Raw genomic sequence first — 22500 nt, forward strand, 5'->3', positions numbered from 1 at the left:
ATCATCATCTCATGCTGAGATCACGTCAAAGACAGTCGAGAGCGACGGGGATGAGATGGCAGGAGAGCAGAGGGGAGAAAGGAAAGGGCAGAGAGAGGGATGAGAAGGATGCACGAGAAGGATGCACAAGAAGGATGCACGGCAAACATCCGTGCGAAAGGCGGGAACTTCCTGCTCGGGATGCACGAATGATGCGGAGGAGGAAAACAAGGAAACGGAACTAAAAACAAAATCTAAATATTCCCAAGAATAAACAAGAAGCCAAGTTGACAAGCCGACCTTTCCGGGACCTTAATGAGTGATTCATGGAGGTGGGGGGGGGGGGGGGGTTTGGCAGATCCGAAATGAAGCTGATCCGGATGCATCTTAGTTGAAAACGACGACGACGGCGGCGGCTTCCCCACCTACGCAGAGATTCAGCTGCGTCCTCGCACTATCCAGGAACCCCCCCCCCCCCAAAAAAACCCCTAATACCTTAAAAACCTTTTAAAAGAGCATCAAGTAAAGGGACCTTATTTGTGGCAACCACACTAAACATACATCGAGACACGTCTATATTTGTTCTCTAATAAGTTACACAATAATATCCAGAATCCAAACCAGGCTGACCCAGGAAATGGCTATAGAAGCGGCCTCAGCGCACCAGTCACCATCGGGGGGGACCGCCCTCCCCCGTAGGTCATAATAAGAGGAGCAGAAAGAAGGCATGATGGGGGGGGTTCTTGGCTTTTATGATTGGAACAGCCCCCGCGCCTCGCGGCCGACTGAGCGTCAGGGCTTGTGCACTCTTTCCATCCTAAATTAGGTGGTCTGCATAGTTTACGCGTGACCCCCCCCAGTCACGAGGGTCACGCCAAAGACGGGCCTGTGGTTCGGTAAGGGAGGAGGGTGGAGGTCAAACGGGAAGTATAGGTCAAATCTTTAGTAGGGAGAGAAGATGATGGGAGTGTGTGTGGCCCGCAGAGGCCCCGGGGCGGGCCGGAACAGTGCGGGGCCCAGGAAAGGGGTCTGGATGAAGGTGGCGGCGCCCACCGGGTGGCGCAGAGCCAGCGGGTTAGTCGCCACCGTGCACAGAGTCGGTGGGGCGAGGGGGCTGGGCAGGAAGCCGGTTGTCAAGTTCTTGGTCAGCTGCTTCTGCAAGGCCAGTTTGGTCTGGAGAAGACAGGAGGAGGAGGAGGAGGAGGAGGAGGGGGGGGCAGAATTAATGAGAAAAGGACACAGCAAGGGTAAAAGCAACCTGAACTGGGCATCTGCATATATTATATATAGGATCTGCATGTATTCGGATACATTGCTCCATAATATATAGCATGCACCGCATCACACATCCAGAATGGAGAGATCTGATCCTCTTTGGGGCAGGGAAAGGGTTAAATGGCGAGTATTTCTGAAAGACTGGTTCATTTCTTTAGAGCAGGGGTGTCCAAATTATTTTCTCCGAGGGCCACATTAGCATTATGTTTGCCCTCCAAAGGCCAAATATAAACCGTAACACAGTAAAAATGTAACGAAATATAATGTCATTTAATGTAAAATAAATGTAACTACTCCTTAACATGCTGTTAAATAACTATTTAATTTTTTATTTAACTCTTTAGCCGCCACAGTAATTACAATAAAATATTCAGTTTTGATATAACTTTTTTAAAAAGGTTGTAACTTAAAAATTGTTAGAGATAAAGCTGTAAATGAGAAAAATCATAAGTATGAACCAAAGTTTGTGATGGGAATAAATTAACACATCGAATAATGTGGAAAAGTTCCATTCACGGAAAAGAGCGCGGAAAAGACGTCACTTTCAGGATCAGCACCGGACAGCTTCATATGATGGAGCTGTCCGTTGCTGAACCTGAGTTCCATATGTAGCCGGGATCAACATGCTGGAAAAGACAAAAAAGTTCAAATAACTTTCAATAGTCACCGCCAGCAGATTATTGATTTCCTGACTGCAGCGTGTTGCTATCGTTATTGCCATGTTGCTGAATGTTTCCGTTTGATCAGTTCACTACTTAAGTTACAAACATTGCATATTAAATTGTATAGTTGTAAAAATAAATGGATAGATTATTGCTGTTATTATAACATAAATCCTTTCAATTGATCAGGTTAAGAAAACCACACTACTCCATCGATCAATAATCAAACTTATTCAAGTAAATAATATAAAATAATAAATAAAGAAAAATATCATCCAACACAAGTTATGGCATTAACTTTGTTCAAAACTCTTTTGTCACAGTTGAGGGGCAGAATTGCAGAACAATCAACAAATGTGGGCTGTTAAGAACATTATTATTGATTTATCCTCTGTGTCGCCTAAAGAAGAGATTCTCCAGAAGAATTTCACAACTAATTCACCGTGTCTGTGGGAAATCAGGTTTTGTAACATCGGTTTGGTCTTTTTATCGACGATGTAAAACATGAAAATAACTCGCCGTGGAGGCGACGCCAGTCAGAGGTGCAAAAAGAGAAAATAAATAAATAAAGCGTCAACCTTGAATTAATCATTTGTTGCAGTTAATTAAAAAAAATGAACCAGGCGAATCGATCTAAGCTGAAGATTTTATTTTGCTAACAGACAAATATTTCTCCCCTTCGCCCATCGACCTGGCAAAGTGTAAAAGGAAGCTGGTCCCACTTCACGGCCTCGCTGACGTCATCGCCAGTGGAATAAACAAGTAAACAACAAGAACAAAAAGAAGTCCCCGCCCCGCCCTCCGATCCCACCCGGACTCCGCCCTCTCTCGGCACTGACCTGCGTGGAGAGGGAGGCGAGATTGTACTGGTTGAACATCTTCTTCATGGCAGACATAGCGACGCCCGCGTAGCCACTCCATCTCACGCTCTGTAGGATGGAGGAGGAGGAGGAGGAGGAGGAGGAGGAGGAGGAGGAGGAAGAGGAGGAGAGAAGTGATTCGTGCTGAATCAGGCTGCTGCCGTCAGAGCTGATCAGAGAGGGGACTATTTTAGACCCGTCTCAGGGGTGGAGGAATCAGTGAGCGCAGCGGTGTGCTTAACCTCTACGACACACGCACACACACACACACACACACACCTGGGTAACCTGTAACAGGATCCCACTGTGTTTTTAACTGGATATTTGAGGTCAAATCAGTTCCAAAAGTTGGACGCATTCACACCATTTAGCAGCTGAACTGAATTGGCCCGAGCCGTTCCGCCGCTTTATTTGCGCTCCTCGAGCCCGCGCGTGTGCGCGCCACATGCATGTTTGCCAGACGCCCCTTTTGTTTGCGCCGAGACTTACCGCTAAGCCGGGGCTCGGCTGGCTCTTGCTGTGGGGGGTGAACTTGGGTTTGGGCGGTTTCCCGGCCAGCCTGTCCTTGTGCCTTCTGCTGTTCATGTGCTGCAGAGACGAGCAGAGAATAGCATCAGCGGGCTAACCACTGACGGGCCAACGTCAAAACGCCACGAATCCAGAACGGACACGAGTCGAGCGTGACTGAAGTGACTGCACAGACGTTTCGCTGCATTACTTCCTGCTGCTTCTGCACCGCGTCCCTCTCAGGCTGAGGGGAACATCTCAAGGTCATCTGGATAAGGCGTTTTATCTTTGCTGTTTATCTTCTTAAATCATGGGTGGAGGCTTTTTCAACCTTGACGCTAGAGGTCTGGTCCGACTTCACTGCCCCCCCCCCCCCCCCCCCTCTTTACGGTCCCGTTTCAGCGACGTAGCTAATGATATACCGTCAATAGGATCGGCAAGCTGCGACTTCATCACATACAGATACACCTCTATAGCTATAATGACTAGTCGCCCCCCCCCCCCCCCCCCCTACGATTTGACCTTACCTGGCTAAGCTGGGTCTCGGAGTTCACGAAGATCTCACACACTTCACAATGAAAGTTCTTGCTGGGCACACCGACGCTGCCTTTGCTCCCCAGCCGCTTGCTCTTGCATCCGGCGCGAGCCGCCACCACCTTCCCCCGACGCCTGGGCAGCACGCTGTGGCCCTCCAGCATCAGTTTGTGCTTCGTACCTGGCGGAGAGGGCAAAGGTCGGGCGTGAAACGCCTGACCAAGGCAAAGGCCCGCCAACGCTTCGAGAAAAAGACTCGCACCGCTGTTATGTGCGTCCAGTTGGGAGGCGGAGTTGACTGTGACTTTACAGACGGGACAATGGAGGTGACCTTTGCCCTTCTTGGGGTCCTTGTCCTCGTCTGGATGCAGCGCTCCGTTTGCGCTGGGCACGTCCGCCAGGCTTCCCGACCCGGCGGCCGGAACCGTGGCCTCGGCGAGCTCCGGGACTTCGGGGCCGCTGGTGTCTGAGCCGGTCTCAGAGAGCTGCGGGGAGAGGGTGACCAACTCCACGGTGGAAACCTCGGACACCGGCGTCAACATGGCGGCGCTCCTGGGACTCTCTTCGAGCTTCGCCTCCTGGTTGGTCGGTTCCAGATCGGACTGCAGACCTGCAGAAAGAAAGGACGATGTCAGAACGCAGACAAACAGAACAGACGGCAGAACAATCCCTGCAGGTTGGGAGCCGGCTGGCGAGCTCTTTGTGCGCGTCCTAATTGGTTAAAATGAGCGCACACAGGAAGTGGGCGGCGCTTTTTGCGTCAGGTCTAGGCCCAACAGAACCATCTGCTGTCAGCGCTATTCTAGAGAGGCAACTCTAAATGTGTGATGTGTTTGCCTTCCTTGCTAGCGTTAGCCACGCGGACGCCCGTCCCTTCCCTCCCCCTATTCACATATCAAGCGTACCCGGAGTCTCAGTCAATATAAACAAAGCAATCGACTGCCGGGCCTCGCCAATAAGTCAGCGGCGTTCCATTACACATCCCTCCCTTCACCCCGACGGCCTCCCAGGAGAGTTGAGGGCATCGCGCCGGAACGCCGCGCACTACGCCTGCTGAACACCCCCACTACGCTCCATCGATTCTTCCCTTTACATCCCAGAGTAAATTCATCACAGGAGATAAGGGTCTTCCTTTCCCATTCCCGCTGAAAAATAGAACCTGAGCAAGATTAGGGGATCCCCCTCGCTGAAATGAGGGTAAGGTACGATCCTGGAAAAGCCCCTGGCCACCCGAGAAGCCCCCCCGGAGGCCGGTGATAACGATAAGCAGGAAGCTTACAGAGAATGGGAATCACACGTCCTCGGAAAAGACTCGGCGCTCCGGCTCGATTCCGCCATCTTTAAGCTCGCTTCATTTGTTTTAAAGTCCGAACTTTAAAACAAGCAGCGAGCCAACGAAATCAATCGATGGAGACGAGGATCATTTTTTTCAAGCAACCTTATCAGGCTGAAACGAAAAACCGCCCGACTTCACCGGGCCTGGTGGGAGAACTCCCCCCCCCCGTTTTATCTTTTCCCAATGTTCCCATCCGTCTCTCCTCTCCCGTTTGAGTGAACGAATGTAGAGTTCTATATATTTGACTAAATAGCAAGCTTCTTCCGCTCTCTGCTACTAACATGACTTTTTTTTTTTTTTTACCAGCTCATCAGGCGCTTCTCTTAACGTCCCATCGCCTTTGTGACGAGAGAAACTGCCACCGTCATTGGAAAACTGTCGGACCAAAGGCCGGCCTATTGGCAGCGCCAGCCGGGCCTCAAATCACAGCAGAAAATAATGGATCCTCGGATCAATATTATGCTGGAAATAGCCAGCTTTGTTTAATATTAATTGATTCTAACCCTGATTTTTACAGCCACATTAAATCCGACTGGTTTTCAGTGTTAAAACACGCGCGGGCTTCTGGAACATCGAGACATCCGGACACAGAACGCCTGGTTTACCGCCTGATCCGAGGCGTGCCTGTTTATTCAGCCCGGCTGGCTGTACGCAGGAGCAGCCATCAGGTGTGTTATTGGCTCCTGGCGGGCGGCGGACGACGTGGGCATCAACTTGGACGGCGCGCCCACCAGCATTGGGTTTGGTGGCAGACGAAGCTCATTTCATGGAGCGTTAATTAGGAGCGCCGTTCCATTCCGGGTCGCCATTGTGGCGCGCACGGCTGCATTTCAATTTCACGAGGCCAGCCACACAATTGGGCTTATTAAAGTGTTCCTCCTCACAGAATAAAAAGCAGCTCCGACTTATCTCCTCTCTCTCTCCAATGACTCGTCGTCCCTCCGAGCTCTTCCTCTCTTATTCCTCTCCCTCCCTCTCCATTCGTTTAATCTTATCTTTCATTTCCCGCTCATCACCTCCTTCCTGCCGCCGCCGCCGCTTCCCTCTGTCGGAGCAACGGCGGAATATTAAAATGAGATTTGACGAGCGCATTATCGGGCGGCCAGTCTTTCGCCCACTTTCTCCTTTCCTGGAGGAGAATCTTGGCGCTTCAAGGCACGAAAACGTCTGCGAGAATCGAGGAGGAGCGAAGCGCAAACCCGTCTGCCTCTTCTCGCCTTTTTTCTCTTTTAATATTCCGACTGCGTTTTGAAGTTCCGCTCAGTTAGTTGATCTGAGGCGGGGGCAGAGGAAGCAGAAGGAAAAAAATTGTTGAAAAAGAAAGGGAAACGGCGCACGTCTCCCGCTTCAGCGAAAGCTAAACGCTGATGCTCACCGCCGAAGCGAAGGCATTTGTGCTTCCTGCAAAACAGCAGAAGGGAATACATTCATGTTGCACAAATACGGCGGCCCCTCTCCATCTAACACAGATAGAGAGCGAGACAGAAATGCAGGGAAGGAGGTGGACGATACGGCGTACGGAAGATGTGGCGCAGTGGTGCGCAGGGAAAGCGATGAGCGAGGCAAAGACATGGAGGAGGAGAGCGTGAAAGCGGGATTTAGGAGGGTTTCAGAGACGAGATGGAGAAGAGCGAATTGGAGGAGGCCGTTCCTCTCCACTTCCCGCTGCGTTATTAGCGTACTTGTTCCCTCCGCTGAGCTCGTGTCCATGACCGCTGGAAGATGTGCTTCGGATGTGGACGTCTTGTTCCTGTCCCGATCCCGATCCCGGTCTCTGGGCCGCTCCCTCCCGCCGGACGAGGCCTCGCCGGCTCGCCGCTGCCGGTTCTTCTGGGCCTCCATGGCTTTGAGCTTCCGGGTGTGCTTGTGGCCCTTGTAGTGAGCCTCTGCTTGGTTCTGTGGGAAGATGCGAGAACACCAGGTTAGCTTTTTTTTGACTCGGCCGGCGTGCGGTACACGCTAAAAATTCACGCTTGGGTGTTTTGCTCTCTCTCTCTCTTGCAGGCATGTCTGCGAGTGTCGTCTGTCCCCGCCTGATAAGGGCGATGGTTGCATTTGGAGGAGAGGCTCCTATCGCCACGGCGACCTGATTAATGTGCGCCGCCAGAGTCGCAGTCTGCAAGCTCTACCAACGGCAATACATACTAATGTGGCGTGCATCCGAGCATCCGGTTAGCGCTCGATCCCAAAAACCCACATCAGACGCAGGCCGCGATGCAGATCTGAACAAGCTCGCACAAATGTCATTCCAGAACGGATCCCGATTTGCCTCGGCGTTCTCGTCATTCTCACGGCCGTGGCGAATCCCGGGAACAAAGCGCCTGCTGTCAGAGCGAGCGTGGATCCATCACAATACCGGGGAAATCAATAGAGATCAGTCATTAAAGCTCCGGCAGCCTCCTGGGATCGGCTTCTTTCGGCTCCTGGCCCGGATAGGACCGAGTTACAGAGCTGTGGCGCAAGAAGAGAACCCCGACAGATCCAGGAAAGCAAAATATGGGAATGTCGATTCAATATGAACGATGGCTCGATTTACTGTTTACTACAAACAGTAATATAAAAACACACATTATAAAGAACACCGAGTAAGAAGGGTGTTTTCATAAACTCAGATGGATTAAGGATGATGGATTAAACATAAAAGCACCCCCCCCCCCCACTTCAAACTGGAGCGAAGTAAAAACCATTTTCCTTCTTCCGAGCTCCCATCCAGCTTTACTTGATTAAGAAGTAAATCATGCAAATCCTTAAAGTTACGTAAAGAGGTCGGACTTTGCTTTGAAGACTCCTAAGTGGAAAGATGATTATTATTATCATTTATTTTTATTTATTACAGCCGAAATGTGAATTTCTCTGATCGCCTTCAGCTGCAGCGAAACAAACTCCCGTCAGGAATACGTAAGTTTCCGTTCCCGGGCGCAGACGTTGGAGCCGCATCGCCGGCCTGCGGTCGAGGGATGGAGGGAAAAACACGCCAGCAGGGAATGAAGCCTCGAAATAACACGGCTGACTCCGCCCCATCGGGTGACCGATCCGCCATGAAATGGTTTAGGAGATTAGCGTGATGTGATGAATTCAGTCAGCGGCCTCGCCGCCAACACCGACAGAGTTCCGGTGGAGCCGGGGATCGAAGTGGGGGGGGGGGGGGGAGGACAGACATAACGGATGTTTGATGGGTGTGGAACTTGTCAAGGCTATGCTAAGCTAAACCGGCTTCTGAGCTTGTGGCGAGCATTCTGACACAGATGCGCTTAATCTCTTCGGAAACCTTTGCCAGCAGGTAAAAGAAGAGTCGAACGCGCCCCCCCCCCCCAGAGGCACCTTTCCACAACCTCCGCCGGGAAGGTCGGCCCCAGTCCGCGAGTACCGGAGCCTCAGCTGGCGCTCGGTGGCTCTTCAGGTTCAGGTTGCCTGATCCTGAGCGGCAGGCAGCGCTTCCTCCTCTCCTTTGAGCCTTACGCACACGGACAAGCCGGAATAATATCAGAGCGAGCGCCGAGGAGAGTTCACAGGAGTGTCAGGAAAGCATTCCTGCTCCCGGAGAGACGGACGAAGCTACAGTCAGGCCCGACACTCCTGTTTAAGTGTGCAGATTCAGGGAACGGGATTTCCTCGAGTGTGTGAAGAACCTCCTCTCCCTCCCTCAGCTCCTCGTCTCCTGCGCCTCGGATCTCCTTTGAAAACAGGAGGGCCCAAAAAAAAGGCGTGAAGGCGCTTAAAGATTTCTTAGATTGTTAACTATTTATTTATGGGGCTATGCATGAACTGTCATGTTTGATGTTTGTGCATGTCTGAGTCGTTTGCGTTGTGGATTCTCCTTCCTGCTCGGGGTGCTGATTGTTTCTGATAAATGGCGGCCTCAACCCGTCGCCTAATCCCTCACGCCGAAAACGACAAACAGATAAATAGTTTCCTACAAAAAAAAAAAAAACTTCCATGCAGACCCACCCCCCTATTATCTCCCCATTACGTCGCTGCCTCCGACATAAAGCACGAAGCATTTCTTACCGTTGAGTTAAAGCGCAGGTGGCAAATGTTGCAGGAGATAATCTGTTTCTTCTTGAGGGGCTGAGGGACGCCGAATGTGTGGTTGATCACTGCCTTCTGGACAGGGTCCATCTGAGAGACAGGAACAAACGACATTAGCTGTTTCAGATTTTAGTTCCCCCAAATGAGAAATGGCTGTGCAGCTTGCAGAGATTCAATCTGCAGCTTGCAGAGATTCAACCCCCCCCCTCGGACCGCCACTTATTTTTGCTGGGTCTGTCACATTGAGTGCAGCGCCGGTTCGGAACGGACTGTATTCTGGCATTAGTAATGTTAAATCTGCCAACCCAGGGGAAGGCAAAGCTCTGCTGCAGACGTCGCTTCTGCACTCGCATTCAAAAAACGTCACCAAAATCATCTCACAGGCAAAGTTTGAAGCTGATCAGGCGCAAACTAGGGAAGGACTGATCCACGGTTCAGCGAACGAGCCTGCAGAGAAATTATGACCAGAAAAGGCTTGCCTCACTTTTTCTACAGACACTACGGACACAGTTACGGTCTCTTTAACGAATGTCTTTGTGCGCCAGAAACTGCAAAAGGGGTGAAATTCCATATAAATGACTCGTTAGAATTTTATTCGGGCTCAAAGTTCTGCATAATTAAAGAGTGCGGCCAGTTTTGTGACGGCCGGCCGTTTAGCTTCGTCCACTGAGCTAATGTCATTCATTGAACTTGACCTCCCTGCCTTGTTTGTGGTGCATTTAGGAAAGCATTTCATGCAGACACTGAACAAATAATACGGCTTGCTGTGCGGTTAATTGTAGGAAAACCCGCTCGCTGGCAAACGGCTGAAGCTATCTGGTGACCTCGGGAGGACAGAGCTGGGGTCAACAAACATCCGAGAAGAGAAGAGCTGATTTTAAACATCGGAGTTCAGAATGTTTTATGGCCATCATCAGGCTGGCCCCGCCAACATATCCAGGAAAGTGCCCCTCCCCCCGCCTCCGTGGCACAGGCCTGAACGCATGCAGAGGTCGGTCGATGAATTCCACAAAGCCAGGTGTGAGCGGGAATATAAACACACCTGACACGGAAGCCTCAACGCTGGAGGTGGGTCCCTCCCTCGGGGGGCGATCCTGGCCTTTGTTGCTTTATGTCGGCGTCTTACATGTTCCACTGAGGTTCCCCCCCCCCCCACCAGGTCCGACCACTAAAACCCGGCTGTCCCACCTCGGCAGGCCGGGCTGCACACAGCTATTTGTTTTAGGAGCTGAAGAATGTGCCTATTGTCCGTCTGCAGCCATCCCAAACCGACTGCTCTGAATGCACCTTTTGTCCCAAGCCCCCCCCCCCCGCCGACCCACTGCCGCCATCCCCAGACGGGACGCATCCTGAGCCAAGTCAGTCGGTAGGTAGAAAACACAGGAAGACGCACAGACAGATGAGAAGAGGGTGAGGAGGTGGAGGATGTAACCAGGACACCGGTGGGACAGGGGGATATTTAGTTTTGGAGACAGGTGCATTCACCCCCCCGCTTAAGTCGGGGACGTCTCCCTCATCAGGGCGAAAAGAACCTGGGGCTCCCAGTTGAATGGACTTTGTGATTAATGCCACAGCTGTGCCGCCACGCTGTGCGTCACGGAGGCTAATCATCTCCTCCCGGGGCCGAGGCGACACTGATTTCATGTTATTTCCACAGTTACCATCGTTTCTGGTATTCTGGATGCGGCGGATTCCGCATCCCCCGTCATGACTTGTATTCTATTACACAACTGCAACTCAGTGAGTACGTCCTCCTGGGTTCCGTCTCGTCGCACTCATTAATAACCTCCCGCCTTCTGCGTCTTCAATCACTGCAGAAATAGCGCCTTTTTTTATTTGTTGCTCCTAATAAAAGGTAGAATATTACCTAAAAAACCCAAAAAGCATTGGCTCGGCTTGGGAAAGGCATCATCTGTGGGCCGTCTCACGCTATTTAACAGACAAATGAAAAGGTTTGAGTCCCAGACGTCGGTTTGGAGAATATAAATAATGAACCAAAGCAAAAACAAAAAAATAAGCTGAACACAGACGGAGCGCCGCCCGACCCGCCCTCCTGCCCTCCTGCCCTCCTGCCCTCCTGCCTCCACCGCAAATATAAATACATGAGAGGAAGGCGTGTTCTTCCTGCTGCCGGGCCTTCATCCCAGCAGCATCATTCAGCGGGCAGCAAACCAAATGAATAAACTGCACTCTCCCGATAGCAGGCCGGAGACCTTCATCCAGACGGAACTTCTTCCCTCTCTCACAATGAATCCATCTGCTTGAACCCAGCTCCATGTCGGCCTCTGCTACTAAACAAGTATAGATTTTTGATCTTCAGTCGCAGATAATGGCGGATCACCTCGCGTCGTCCACGCCTGCGTATTTGTATTTTTCCACAGCTGAAGGACATCAGGCGCCAAAACAGCGTTCAACACTCACGGTGTTAAAGTTAGGGAAGAGGCTGAGGGGCGAGGAGCCGCCGAGCCGGAAGGGCAGGAGGTGTTTGAGGTCGAGCTGAGGTTGCAGGGGCCGTCCCGCCACCGGGAGGGAAGCCAGGAGCGGGCTGCCCTGGGCCGACGTTCCTGCACGACAACAAGAGACGAATGTTAGGATGCTGAGAAACAACCGGGAGACATTGGCTGGAGGGACGCTTCTGTCCCGGTGTGATTGCAGGAGCGGAAACGCACCGACGGCTTTCAAAAGGTCAGATTCTGGGCTCAGAGGAGGCCCGACTTTGATTTATTCAGTACCAGAGGCGCCGTTACACCTCCATCCGACTCCACACACACACACACACACACACACCGTGCGACTCGTGTGTGTGTGTGTGTGTGTGTGTGTGTCAGTGTGGAATCCCCGTTTACACAACGGTTTGTACTTTTTCCTTTGCGTTTAGAAAAGTTTTGCAGCAACACCGAAGCCAATGACAAAAGAGTAATTAGATAAATAAAGGCATCTGATAAGAAATGCCTGTTTCGTTGGGTCGTCTGGGGTTTATTTTTGTGTGTCCTGTTAAAAATGTTTGAAAGAAGATTTGATTCATTCCTTCATAAAACAAAAACACCAATTAAAAGAACGCCGTTCACACGAACGCACACAAAGAAGCATTTAAAGGAGCTGCAGTGCGCATGCCAGGCCACTAGTTGGCAGTGCAACATTTCAGAATGATAGATTTCAATCTGCAAATGACTGCTGTGATGAAACAGAAGCTTAAACCCATTAAAAGGCCCCCGAAGGGTCAAAATGCAACGCTAGTTGTGTGAAAGACCCCCCCGGTGTGCGTCTGCAGAATCATCAGAGACTTAATACCCCCATCACCCCAATTACCCCAATCTGCCCCCCCCCCCCCCCCCCCCCCTGGCTGAGGAAGGGAAGAGCGGAGATATCGGCTTTCAAACGGACCGGGGATGAAGAGATTTCTAATTTTCCGCCTGACTGCGTTTCAGCGGAACGGCACTTATCCCGGCACCGCGATCCATCACTGGTGTCGACCGCAGGTCAACGCGGCCGGGCCGTTCTGGTGCAACACACACACACACACACACACACACACACAGGAGCATATATATATATATATAAAGGCAATAACTGACCTTGAAATATATTGGTGGCTCAGAAATAGAAACAATTGGGCTAAAAAGGGGGGGGGGGGTTCAGATTCCAGAGGCGATAGTTGGAGACGCGCATCGAATGAAAGGATCTCGGGGTCCAGATGTTTCGCTGGATTCTGAGTTGCGCCCGAATAAACCGGGGATTCAGCTCTCAAATAACGGAGGTAAATTCATTTAAGGCCGTCGTGGGGGGGGGATAAAAGCGGGCGACTGTTTTAAGGTTACACAGAGATGTAAGAGGAGCCGAGTCTCCTGGATGAAAATCATTAAGGTGGTCACGGAATGGCGCCTCCGTGCCACCGTCATCATGACGTTCCCACGGAAGGCGTCGGGAATGGTCACTTCAGTGCAAGGGGCTTGTGTGTGTGTGTGTGTGTGTGTGCGTGCGTGCGTGCGTGTGTGTGCACGGCGACCGGAGCTCCGAACATATGCTCCTCGGTGCTGAGCTCAGGCCTCCATTTGCCATGTGTGGGTTCTCCTCTTCTGTTTGTCTGACACCCGGAGGGGAGCAGCGCAGGACGGCTGCAGCCTCCAGACACGTGGGCAGCAGCCAGCAGGAGATCTCACACACGCACACGCACACGCACACGCACACGCACACGCACACGCACACGCACACGCACACGCACACACACACACACACACACACACACACACACGGTAAAGTCTTCTCTCGGCCGGGCTATCACAGGAAACATCCGGGCTTGCAGGGAGGCCAGTTATCAGCTGATAGTGCTTCTCCACCTTCCTGCGGCTCCCCAGGCAGCTTATTAAATCGGGGGGGGGGAGTTGGCCGTTTGCCTCCTCGGATGTCGACGCTGGCACGGAGGCAGAATTCAGGCGTGCACGGCGGCGAGGGAAAGCGTGGGCACGCCTGACTCGTATGTTTTAGACAAGCATCACAGGCGCGCATACAAACAGGACGGCCTACGCACCGCCAAAAACAAACAGCTCCCAGGGCGAGCATCAAGAACGGGGCGCACACACACACACACACACACACACACACACACACACACACGCGCGTTATTGTTCCACTTGGCACATTGTGTGATTCCACTTCAAAGTGAACGTATATTTTTGCAAGGAGCACGGCTGGAATATTCTCCCTGCAGCCGCCGTTAACCTCCTTCTATCACATGCTGTCATCTTCCACTCATTTAACAGTGTGTGTGTGTGTGTGCGCATGTGTGTGTGCACATATGTGTGTGTGTTCACTCCGTGCCGAGTCACGTCTCTGATCCAGGGTTCATCCCGCCACCGGGATGAAACCAAACGTCCGACCGCTTTCGCTCTCTCTTGGGTGACTTTGCTAACAGATCATCATCATCATCATCCTCCTCCTCCTCCTCCCATCACAACAATGCATTCCCTCCCTCTCGTGACTCACTGGGTTTGGTTACACAACAGCCGCCGTCACATCGCATCGCATCGAATCCGAGGCAGAGAATTAAATGCTGATTTAAAAATGGTTTTCGATTTGGCCATCGGAGAAAATAATTGATTCCAATGTAAACACACTGAGCCCCCCCCCCCCCCCGTCTCCCCCCCGTCTCCTCTTTTGTCACGACAAAATTAGCCATTCGCTCCTTTGTCCCTTTTAATGTTATTCTCTTGTCATCGCTCCAGCAGGTTTCAGACAAATTGCTTTTTCTCACTTCTACATACCTGCACCCGCCCCAATGGGGGGGGGGGGCTGGGGAGAGAAAACTGCCTTTATATTTGCGGCCCAGTGCAATTATGTGGGATCGATGCCGCCACAGCAGGGGTCTCGCGCTGAGCGAGAGGATCTCCACCTCGCTTTTCTCCCTCCTGCCCGTCGCCGTAGCGACAACCTACAATTTCACTTCAGACAGACTTGGATTTAAACCTTTTTTTTTTTAAAGTGCCTTTTCCAGGCGGTTCACCCGAGCAGAACATCGGAGAGCACCAAAGTGATGACCCCCCCGCCCCCCTCCCGCTGCAGCTGTAGAACACAGAGGCGATGACAGGAACTCGTTCCTTTGATCTTTCTGCTTCGCCCATGGAGGCGATCGTAACGATGAACTTCTATAACATTTCAGAGGGAGTCATTTTAAAACCGAATCAGAAGGTTTGAAAAGCCAAAGAAAGAAAGGAGTGATCTCTTAAAGCCCGGCCCAGCTGGATAAGTCTAATTAACCGGTCCCAGGGTGTGACGTTATTGATCAAGCATGTTCTATCGATCGGACGACATCGCCTACTTTGCTTCGAGCCTTCAAACAGTAAACATTAATTCGCTTTTGTTGGTACATTTCATGAGTTTCAGGAGGTTGAAAGTCGGTGAAATCAAACAAACAACAGGATTAAACTCGATAATCCGTAGGAGAAGATTTTCCAGTCTGAAAATGATGCATTCTGCTCTTCTTGTAACCTCGTGCCGTTAGCCTGGGGGGGTCCAATCGCTCCCTGTGACCATTTCACACGGGCTGTTAGTGGCGCGGCTTAATGCTCTCCGGAGGACACTTCTGACTGCGACTGTGGTGTTTGTATGAAAAGAAAAACAAGCTGCTTGTTAAGGTTAATAAAAAAAAGAGCCTTTTAATGTGCAGCTTCAATTTCAAAAGAGAAAAACACGCTGAAAGCTTCTGGGAAAGAACGCAGCAGAGATGGCGCTCGCTCCATCCCGGGCTCGGAGCGTGTTTACGCCAGGACTCGTGATTTTAGTCGCTGCAGCGAGAGCGACCGCCTCTGCTGATTTCTGCAGAACTTAAGGGCATCGCTCTCCCCATCTCTGCTGCGGCCACCGGGTTCTCCGATGCGATGATCCAGCTGTGATAATGAATAGCCGCGCATCCAAATGCAGACGAATCTGCCGGGGAAACCGCTGACCGGTGAAATGATGAGCGCTAAGTGCGGCTGCAATGTGAGCGTAATTACTCTGCACCGTGTCGACTCGCCGGTCCGCCGTATACAGTATACATAACAGCCTCTCCTTTTGATGATGCCCTCATATGCTATGCTAGAGTCCTGACGTGCACGCCCATCGTGCACCTGCCGCGCTGTTGCTGCTCAGCTTCAGCATCCTCGCCCTCACCCGTCACCTTCTTCCTTTGGATGGAGGTATGGAATAACCCAAGTCTCGCCTGGTGAAATGACATCACCCCGCCGGGAGACAGCGATTGAGAGAGAGATGGGGAAGTGACTCGGGAGGTGGCGTCACGGTTGCCGTGGAGAAAGTTAGACGGAGAGTTAACCGCCGTCATTTTCTATTTTATTCCTCTCCGTCTGCAGCCGTTCCTCCCTCATCTTCATCGTACCCGATGAAACAGCGCAGAGGCCGTGGAATTATTTCGACCAGCCAAGAATCCGGTCGTTTCAGCGGCAGATACGATGCGTTCGTGACTGCGGGAGCATTTACCTTTAAATTATTTAAGGCTGTTTATTCAGATTATATTCTGGCTCTGCTTTCCAGGTCGCTGGCGTGCGGCCTGCTGGAGCGCGAACGCTACGCGGCTTCATCGTCACCGCGTCTGAACCGTCAAACATCGAGTCTGACAGATGAATCCGTCTCTTTTAAGACCTCCTTTCCCCCCTGTTTTGAGCTCAAACCCGTCGCACGTCTTCCTGCTCCCCTCCCTCCATCTCCTCCTCGACTGGCAGGAGGTGACCGACTGACCCGCGTGGCCCGATTACACGCCTGAGCTCAGCGCCGGCTGAAAATAGAGCGCCTCCCAAGGAAGGTAGATGACCCCATCGCTCGTCTATCAACATGCAGATAAATCACGCCGTCTCGAAGTTTACCGATCCGTCAACGCCGACTCGGCTAAAAGCTGCATCTCTCAACTCCTAAAAGTTCATCGAGAAGCAGACGTCAAACCGGTGAATGAAGCTTGCCCACACAGACGCTGAAACAAAAGCCCGCGCCGCATCAACTTTTGCTTCTGTTGCTGCTTTGCATTCAGATTCGATGAAGAGAAGTACTAGAACGACAACTTGACCCTGGAATCGGGCTAAATAATAGCCGAGAGCGGCTTTCATGAGATATTTTCAGGCTCCCGACCAGCGTTTTTGCGTCCGTCTCGCTCATGTCTCCAGCGTGACGGCGGCCTGGATGATGCCTCTCCCTCCTGCGGAGCGTCTATAATGAGTTCTGTCAGGGCAAGCGGCGTGCGGCGCGGCGCCGCCGAACCCAACCTGAGAGGAGAGCGGGCCCATCTGCCAAGCTGCGATGATGATGCCCGGAGCCATGCAGGGACAAATCGCTCCGCCTCCCCGCCGCGGCGCCATACGAAGGCATCCGTTAACGGGCGGGGCGGGAAAAAGAGCTGCCGCAGCTGCCTGATGGAAGGACGTGGAGGAAGAGGAAATCTATGCGGATTGCGGCAAGAAAGAAAACACTTTTGTGGATTTTTACTTTCAATATTTATGGTGAGCAGGTTTCTTTTAACCCACGCGTTTCTCTAATCCCTTCCTTTTGCCTGACAGACTCCCCGGCAGCTGTCGGACACGTCCCTCCGGGTGAAAACAAAAAGAGACGCCGTTAAAAAAGTTGGGAAACGATCAAATACGAGAAAGCGTTTAAACATCTGTCCACGCCATCCCGCGGCGGCACGTCAAGAACCAATCGGAAGTCAAAGCCCACGTGTTGGTAAGGGGGGGGGGGGGGGGGGCTCCGTGGGACTGACAGGAACTCAGATGGGGTTCATTCCCTCTGCAAATTGAGTCATTTGCGGAAGTGGCATGAGGAGCGACATCGTTTTTTGACGTGACTAAATATCAGGCCGGTCAGCCGAGCGTCACGCCGACTGCGACAAACTCATTACAAATCGATTAGATGCTCGGGGGGGAGAGGAAACAAACAAGGCAGAGGTTGCTTTCTAATTTTAACTCCTCGCCAGATGAGATGAGAGGAGGAGAGATGAAGGCGCCCCCTCCGACGCGAGAGGCAGATATAAAAGGTCGTTACGGGACTGCGGTGAATGAAACCAAGTCGAGGCGGTGGAACGATCCCATCCCGGCGTCTCTCACAATAAACACCTCCTTGCCATTGATAATTCATTTAGACAGCTATTCCCTGAGATTCCGGGGCAACAGCCCCCCCCTTGTATTTATTTAAATGACACAAGTCAGCTGTTTGCAGAGAGAATGGCGCCGTACATTACGTGTGTATTATTGCATTCATTGTTACGCAAAGGTTCTCCTGCTAAGCAAGTTGAGCCGGTAAATTGACCCCCCCCCCCCCCCCCCCCCCGTCTGATGGCCTTCTGATCATTTACTCCCACTGCACCTGAACGTGTTTTTCATAGAAGCGTCTCTTTCTTCACGCGCTCTGCCCTTCCAGGTTCTTTGTTTTGGGCTTTTCTGATAACGCACCTCATTTAAATTCCACTTTGAGGCGTGTGTCTACATCCGATTAACTCATCGAGTGCCAGCCATGTTCAACTCGCGCATTTCCCCCCCAATATTCCAAGCCCCACAGGATATTCTTTACTATGACTATGCAAACGGAACAACCTATACCAAATGAAAGATTACAGTATCTTCTTTCATCATCTCTCACCATTTTTCCACCAAAAGGAAAAGCCTCCCCGTTATTTTAAAGCCTCACCTGGAGCGCTGACAGCTCTGGCTTTATGGGTTATTATTATAATAAACGGACGTGCAAATAACGACGGCGATGCAATTCATAGCTAATCTTTAACCGTCACGTGTCCGAAGGACACGGGCAATGTCAAGCCCCAATTACCCCCGTGGGCGTGTTTTAAAAATGCCCCCACTCTCAATCAGCAGCGGCCCTGGAAAGCGAATGAGCGTATTTTTCCCCAACCTGGACGGTAATTGTTTCAAATCAGCCTCATGCCTCAACATCACTGCCGGAATAATTGCTTGCGAGCGTGGAGATTAATCTACAGGAGCACGTCTGTGGGACTTAATTTGCAGGTTGCGGCGCCGTGCCTTGTGGATCCATGAGGCTCATTTTGGTTTTCAGCCCCTGTGCAGTTAAACGAAGGTGAGATAGCAGAAGGGAAACGTCAGCAAACGAGCAAACCCGACGCACAAACGGCTTAGTGTTTGGCACATTACCACGTGCACAACACATTTGTGCAAATGCATGCATAGGCAGTCTGTAGAATGTCGCATCAGCGTCATAAACATTCGCTAAATGAGGACAAAACCTGCCGTCGTCACCCAATCGGCGCCTCCGGATTTCTCTGAAGGGAAACTTTGTGTGACGCTGCCCCGCCCTTTGTCGTCTCCTCCCTCCTCTTCTCGAAGTCTGGCATGCAGATGCCTCCTCATTGGGGAGTCCTCGTGTGCAGTTCCAAAGATGGGAGCGGCGAGTAAATTGGCGTTGCACCCGAAGGCGGCGCTCGTGTCTCGAAATAGAAAACCTTCACAGAGGCAAAGAATTTGACGCCTCCTTCAACCCGTGGCCTCTCCAACGTGAAGCGCCGCGCGAGGTAATGTGGGTGAAAACAATCAAACCCGCCGCCGTAATGTGCCCTGGGCGCCGCCGTCCTTCGGGCCCTACGGCGCCGCCCGGGCGCAGAGAGGAGACGCTGGGCCGGGCCGATAAGGATTCTTATCAGAGCCTTTGCAGGTGTTTGGATGAGCGAAGCCATAACAGGATTCTTAAGTTACTATTGGCAGCAGAATGTGAAGAGGAGCAGGGACGGATGGATATTTGGAGGCGGGGGGGATGGGAGGTGTGTGTGTGTGTGTGTGTGTGTGTGTGCGTGTGTGCGTGGTGTTAGCCCGTCTTAGACACCTGCCGGTGCGGCGATAAGGAGCGAAAAGCAATCATTCCAGCTGCCGGCCAGCTCTAACCGGCATCTCGCTGCCTCCCAACCTACGTGTCTCTCAAATATAACTGGGGGGGTTCGTCAAAATCTAAAAAAAAATAATTCCCAGGTAAAAGTTTCCAGCGTCGCCATTCCGGACCAACTTCCACGCCCGCGGAGGTCAAGGACTCCGAGAGCTTTTCTCATTAGAGCGTTTCCAGCAGGAGGATTAGAGCACGAATCGCTGGGATGAATCTTTGCTCATCACGGCGGGGGGGTGGCGGGGGGGTGGGGTGGGATCATCAGCTGTTGCGGTCAACCAGTGCGGACAACTCCTGAATTATTCATGACCTGTTTACAGCAGGCGACAGGTGGGCGACCTCGGCGGTGAAAGCCGTTACGTCTGGGAGGAGTGGTGACAAGGAGCAAGAGGAGGTGGACGAGCTGGAAACGAAGAGGAGGCGCAGGAGGAAGGGCGAGCTCGCTATGATTGCCTTTTTTTTTTTTTTTTTGCTGTGAAAGGCCTTTAGAATTTGCTGCTCGGGAGGTTTTCGGAGCGAGTCGGGACGTAGTTCTCGGCTTTCTGAGGTGAAATTACTTCCCTAAAATGGTGAGAACGAAACTCGTGGTCGGGGAGTTCTGCCGAGCCCGAGGGCCACGTCGGCTGAGTGACATTTACCGTAACCTTTCCCGCCCCCCCCCCCCGGCTTTTAATAACCGGTGCTGAAAATGCAGATTCATGGGAATTACAATCGGATCTGCCGCCGCGCGGGAAAAACCCATCGACAACCGCGAAGGTCGTCGCACAAACTTGTGTGTCAGGGGGGTTGTAAAAACGTTGACATCGGCGCGAGATCGCAGATGAGACGTAGCGGCGGGGAGCTGAGGAAGAGGAGGGAACGGGCATTCAGGAACAGAGATTAGGAGATACTGTAAAAAAACAACAACAAAAAAACGAACACAAGCAACCTGTTTGTTTTGTTCAAGACCAAAGAAACGCCAAACCGGATTCAACCGGGCTCCCTCAGCTAGCTGAAGAATTAGCCTCCACACGAACGCCTGCATTCCCACACGGCGTCTGTACGAACACACGCAAGAATGCACGCAGAACAAACGCGCTCTCTGCAGAACGATGCATGAATTCCAGCCGCAGGCGACTCCCCTTCAGCCGACTCCCCTTCAGCCGACTCCCGCCTCAGATGAACGAACAAATGGCTGGATGATGCAGTGAGCTCTATATGGCGTGGCATAAACCCCCGAACCTCAGTTTGGACCTTGTTCTGAGTTTCAAGTGTGAAAGTGCAGATTTTTAAGACTTTTATTTGCTAACTTTTCAGAATCTACAACAAATGATGCATGAAGAAAAGAAAAACCTGCGTGATGGATAGAAGCAATCCCAACATTTTAGGGATCAATTCCATACTTGGCAGTCACCGTCTGAGGCGCTCAGACCCGATCTGGACTATCCAGAGTTTAGCTGACCTTTGGCTAACATGCTACGACCCCCCCGGGAGAGTGGGCCACCAATGTCTGTCTGCCGGGACAAAGAGGACTTACCGTTTAACAGCAGCAGGAGAACACACTCTCCACAACAGCACTCCAGAGGATCGGGCTAATCAAGACATCATGATCATTAAACCGGGAACAATTAGCTCTCATAGAATCAATTCCGCTGATTGACAGAGAGAAAGGAAGGCCGGGGGCCGATTACACTTGGGCGGTTTCCATGAGAACGCTCGGAATACAAATCAAACGAGTTCGGTGTTGGAGATGAAGACCTTTGGAACCAGCGAGCTGCTTTTATTCCAACAACTTTTGCTTTAAGTCGGATGAGAAGAATATCTCACCCAAAACCCAAGATATCAATTCCAGATAGTATCTCGAATCCTTTGAAAAACACACACACACACACAACGCGGAACATTTGAGCACCACAAAGGCACAAAGGAGATCTGATGAAGTGACAAAAAGGGGTTTGATTACAACCGGGAACAAATGTCAGATCTGATTGCTGCAATAAGGATTTGTAGGAAGTGTAGCTGCAGAAGTGCACAACCCCCCCCCATTAGTAAGCAATCACCCCCCCCCCCCCCCATTGGTAAGCGGCTTGATAAATCCCTTCAACCGACAGCGAGCAGCTTTAATAGATACGGAGCTGGCCTCGAGCTAACACACCCGAGTCAATGAGGGCAGGGGGGGGGGGGGGGTCCGCGGGGAGCAGTGAGGTGTGTTTGGGCTTTGGCCGCCTCCAACAGCTTAGCTAATTTGCTTTATTTGTCCCTCGAGAGGAGTTGCAGGGTTGGAGGGCCGGATGGGAAGAGACGAGCCGGGGCCCGAACTCCTGCAGGAGGGGGTCTCTGTTCACCGCTGCACAGCTCCTGCACCCCGAGCCCAACACAACAGCCAACCAGAAGAGAACCCGGAGAGTACAGACCTCCTAATCGATGCTTTAGCTTCACCCCAAAGACGCGTGCGAGCCAGGTGGCGGCGGCGGCGGCGGCGATTAACTCGACCCCTGCAAGGTGGCAGCGGTCTCGTGCGATTATGTGCAATCATAGAAATGTCACATTTGAATGATTAGCTGCCCGAGAGGACGGCTGGAAACGGGAGGCGGTGCGTTGAATATTTACCTCAGAGCATCATCAGCTATTGTGCACGAGTGTGTGTGTGTGCGTGTGTGTGTGTGCGCGTGTGTGAGTACACACACAAAACACACACATTTAATCGCCCAAGCATCATTGTGCATACGCTGTGCAGGCGTGCAAATACACACAAGCTGCACCCACATTGGGCTGGGGGGGGGGGGGGGGGGGCACCATCCTATCTGCTGTGGATGAAAGACATCCCTTATCGGCTTCCTCATAGTGGAGCCAGGAACGAAGGCATTTACTCAAATGAAAGGGGCGGCTTTTGGAGATAAGCCGGGAGAGACGGAGCTCAATTAAGCTTCAAGATTGAACTGGGCCTGCAGGAGGAACAGAG

At 51.8% G+C, this 22500-nt stretch overlaps 1 protein-coding gene across 1 annotated transcript in view; it reads right to left on the reverse strand.

Annotated features, from left to right (window-relative positions):
- Positions 1 to 921: 921 nt before the first annotated feature.
- znf385c (zinc finger protein 385C) overlaps positions 922 to 22500 on the reverse strand; it is a 41431-nt gene continuing 19852 nt past the window's right edge. Inside the window, exons 2-9 of the mRNA XM_068749741.1 lie at positions 11604 to 11746; positions 9162 to 9272; positions 6836 to 7049; positions 4080 to 4427; positions 3811 to 3998; positions 3266 to 3364; positions 2756 to 2845; positions 922 to 1152 (exon numbers count right to left, since the gene is read on the reverse strand). Coding sequence (XP_068605842.1) covers positions 922 to 1152; positions 2756 to 2845; positions 3266 to 3364; positions 3811 to 3998; positions 4080 to 4427; positions 6836 to 7049; positions 9162 to 9272; positions 11604 to 11746 — 1424 coding nt within the window. The remainder of the gene's footprint in view (positions 1153 to 2755; positions 2846 to 3265; positions 3365 to 3810; positions 3999 to 4079; positions 4428 to 6835; positions 7050 to 9161; positions 9273 to 11603; positions 11747 to 22500) is intronic.

The sequence above is a fragment of the Brachionichthys hirsutus genome, chromosome 16 (assembly GCF_040956055.1).
Source record: "Brachionichthys hirsutus isolate HB-005 chromosome 16, CSIRO-AGI_Bhir_v1, whole genome shotgun sequence".
Classification (NCBI taxonomy): domain Eukaryota; kingdom Metazoa; phylum Chordata; class Actinopteri; order Lophiiformes; family Brachionichthyidae; genus Brachionichthys; species Brachionichthys hirsutus.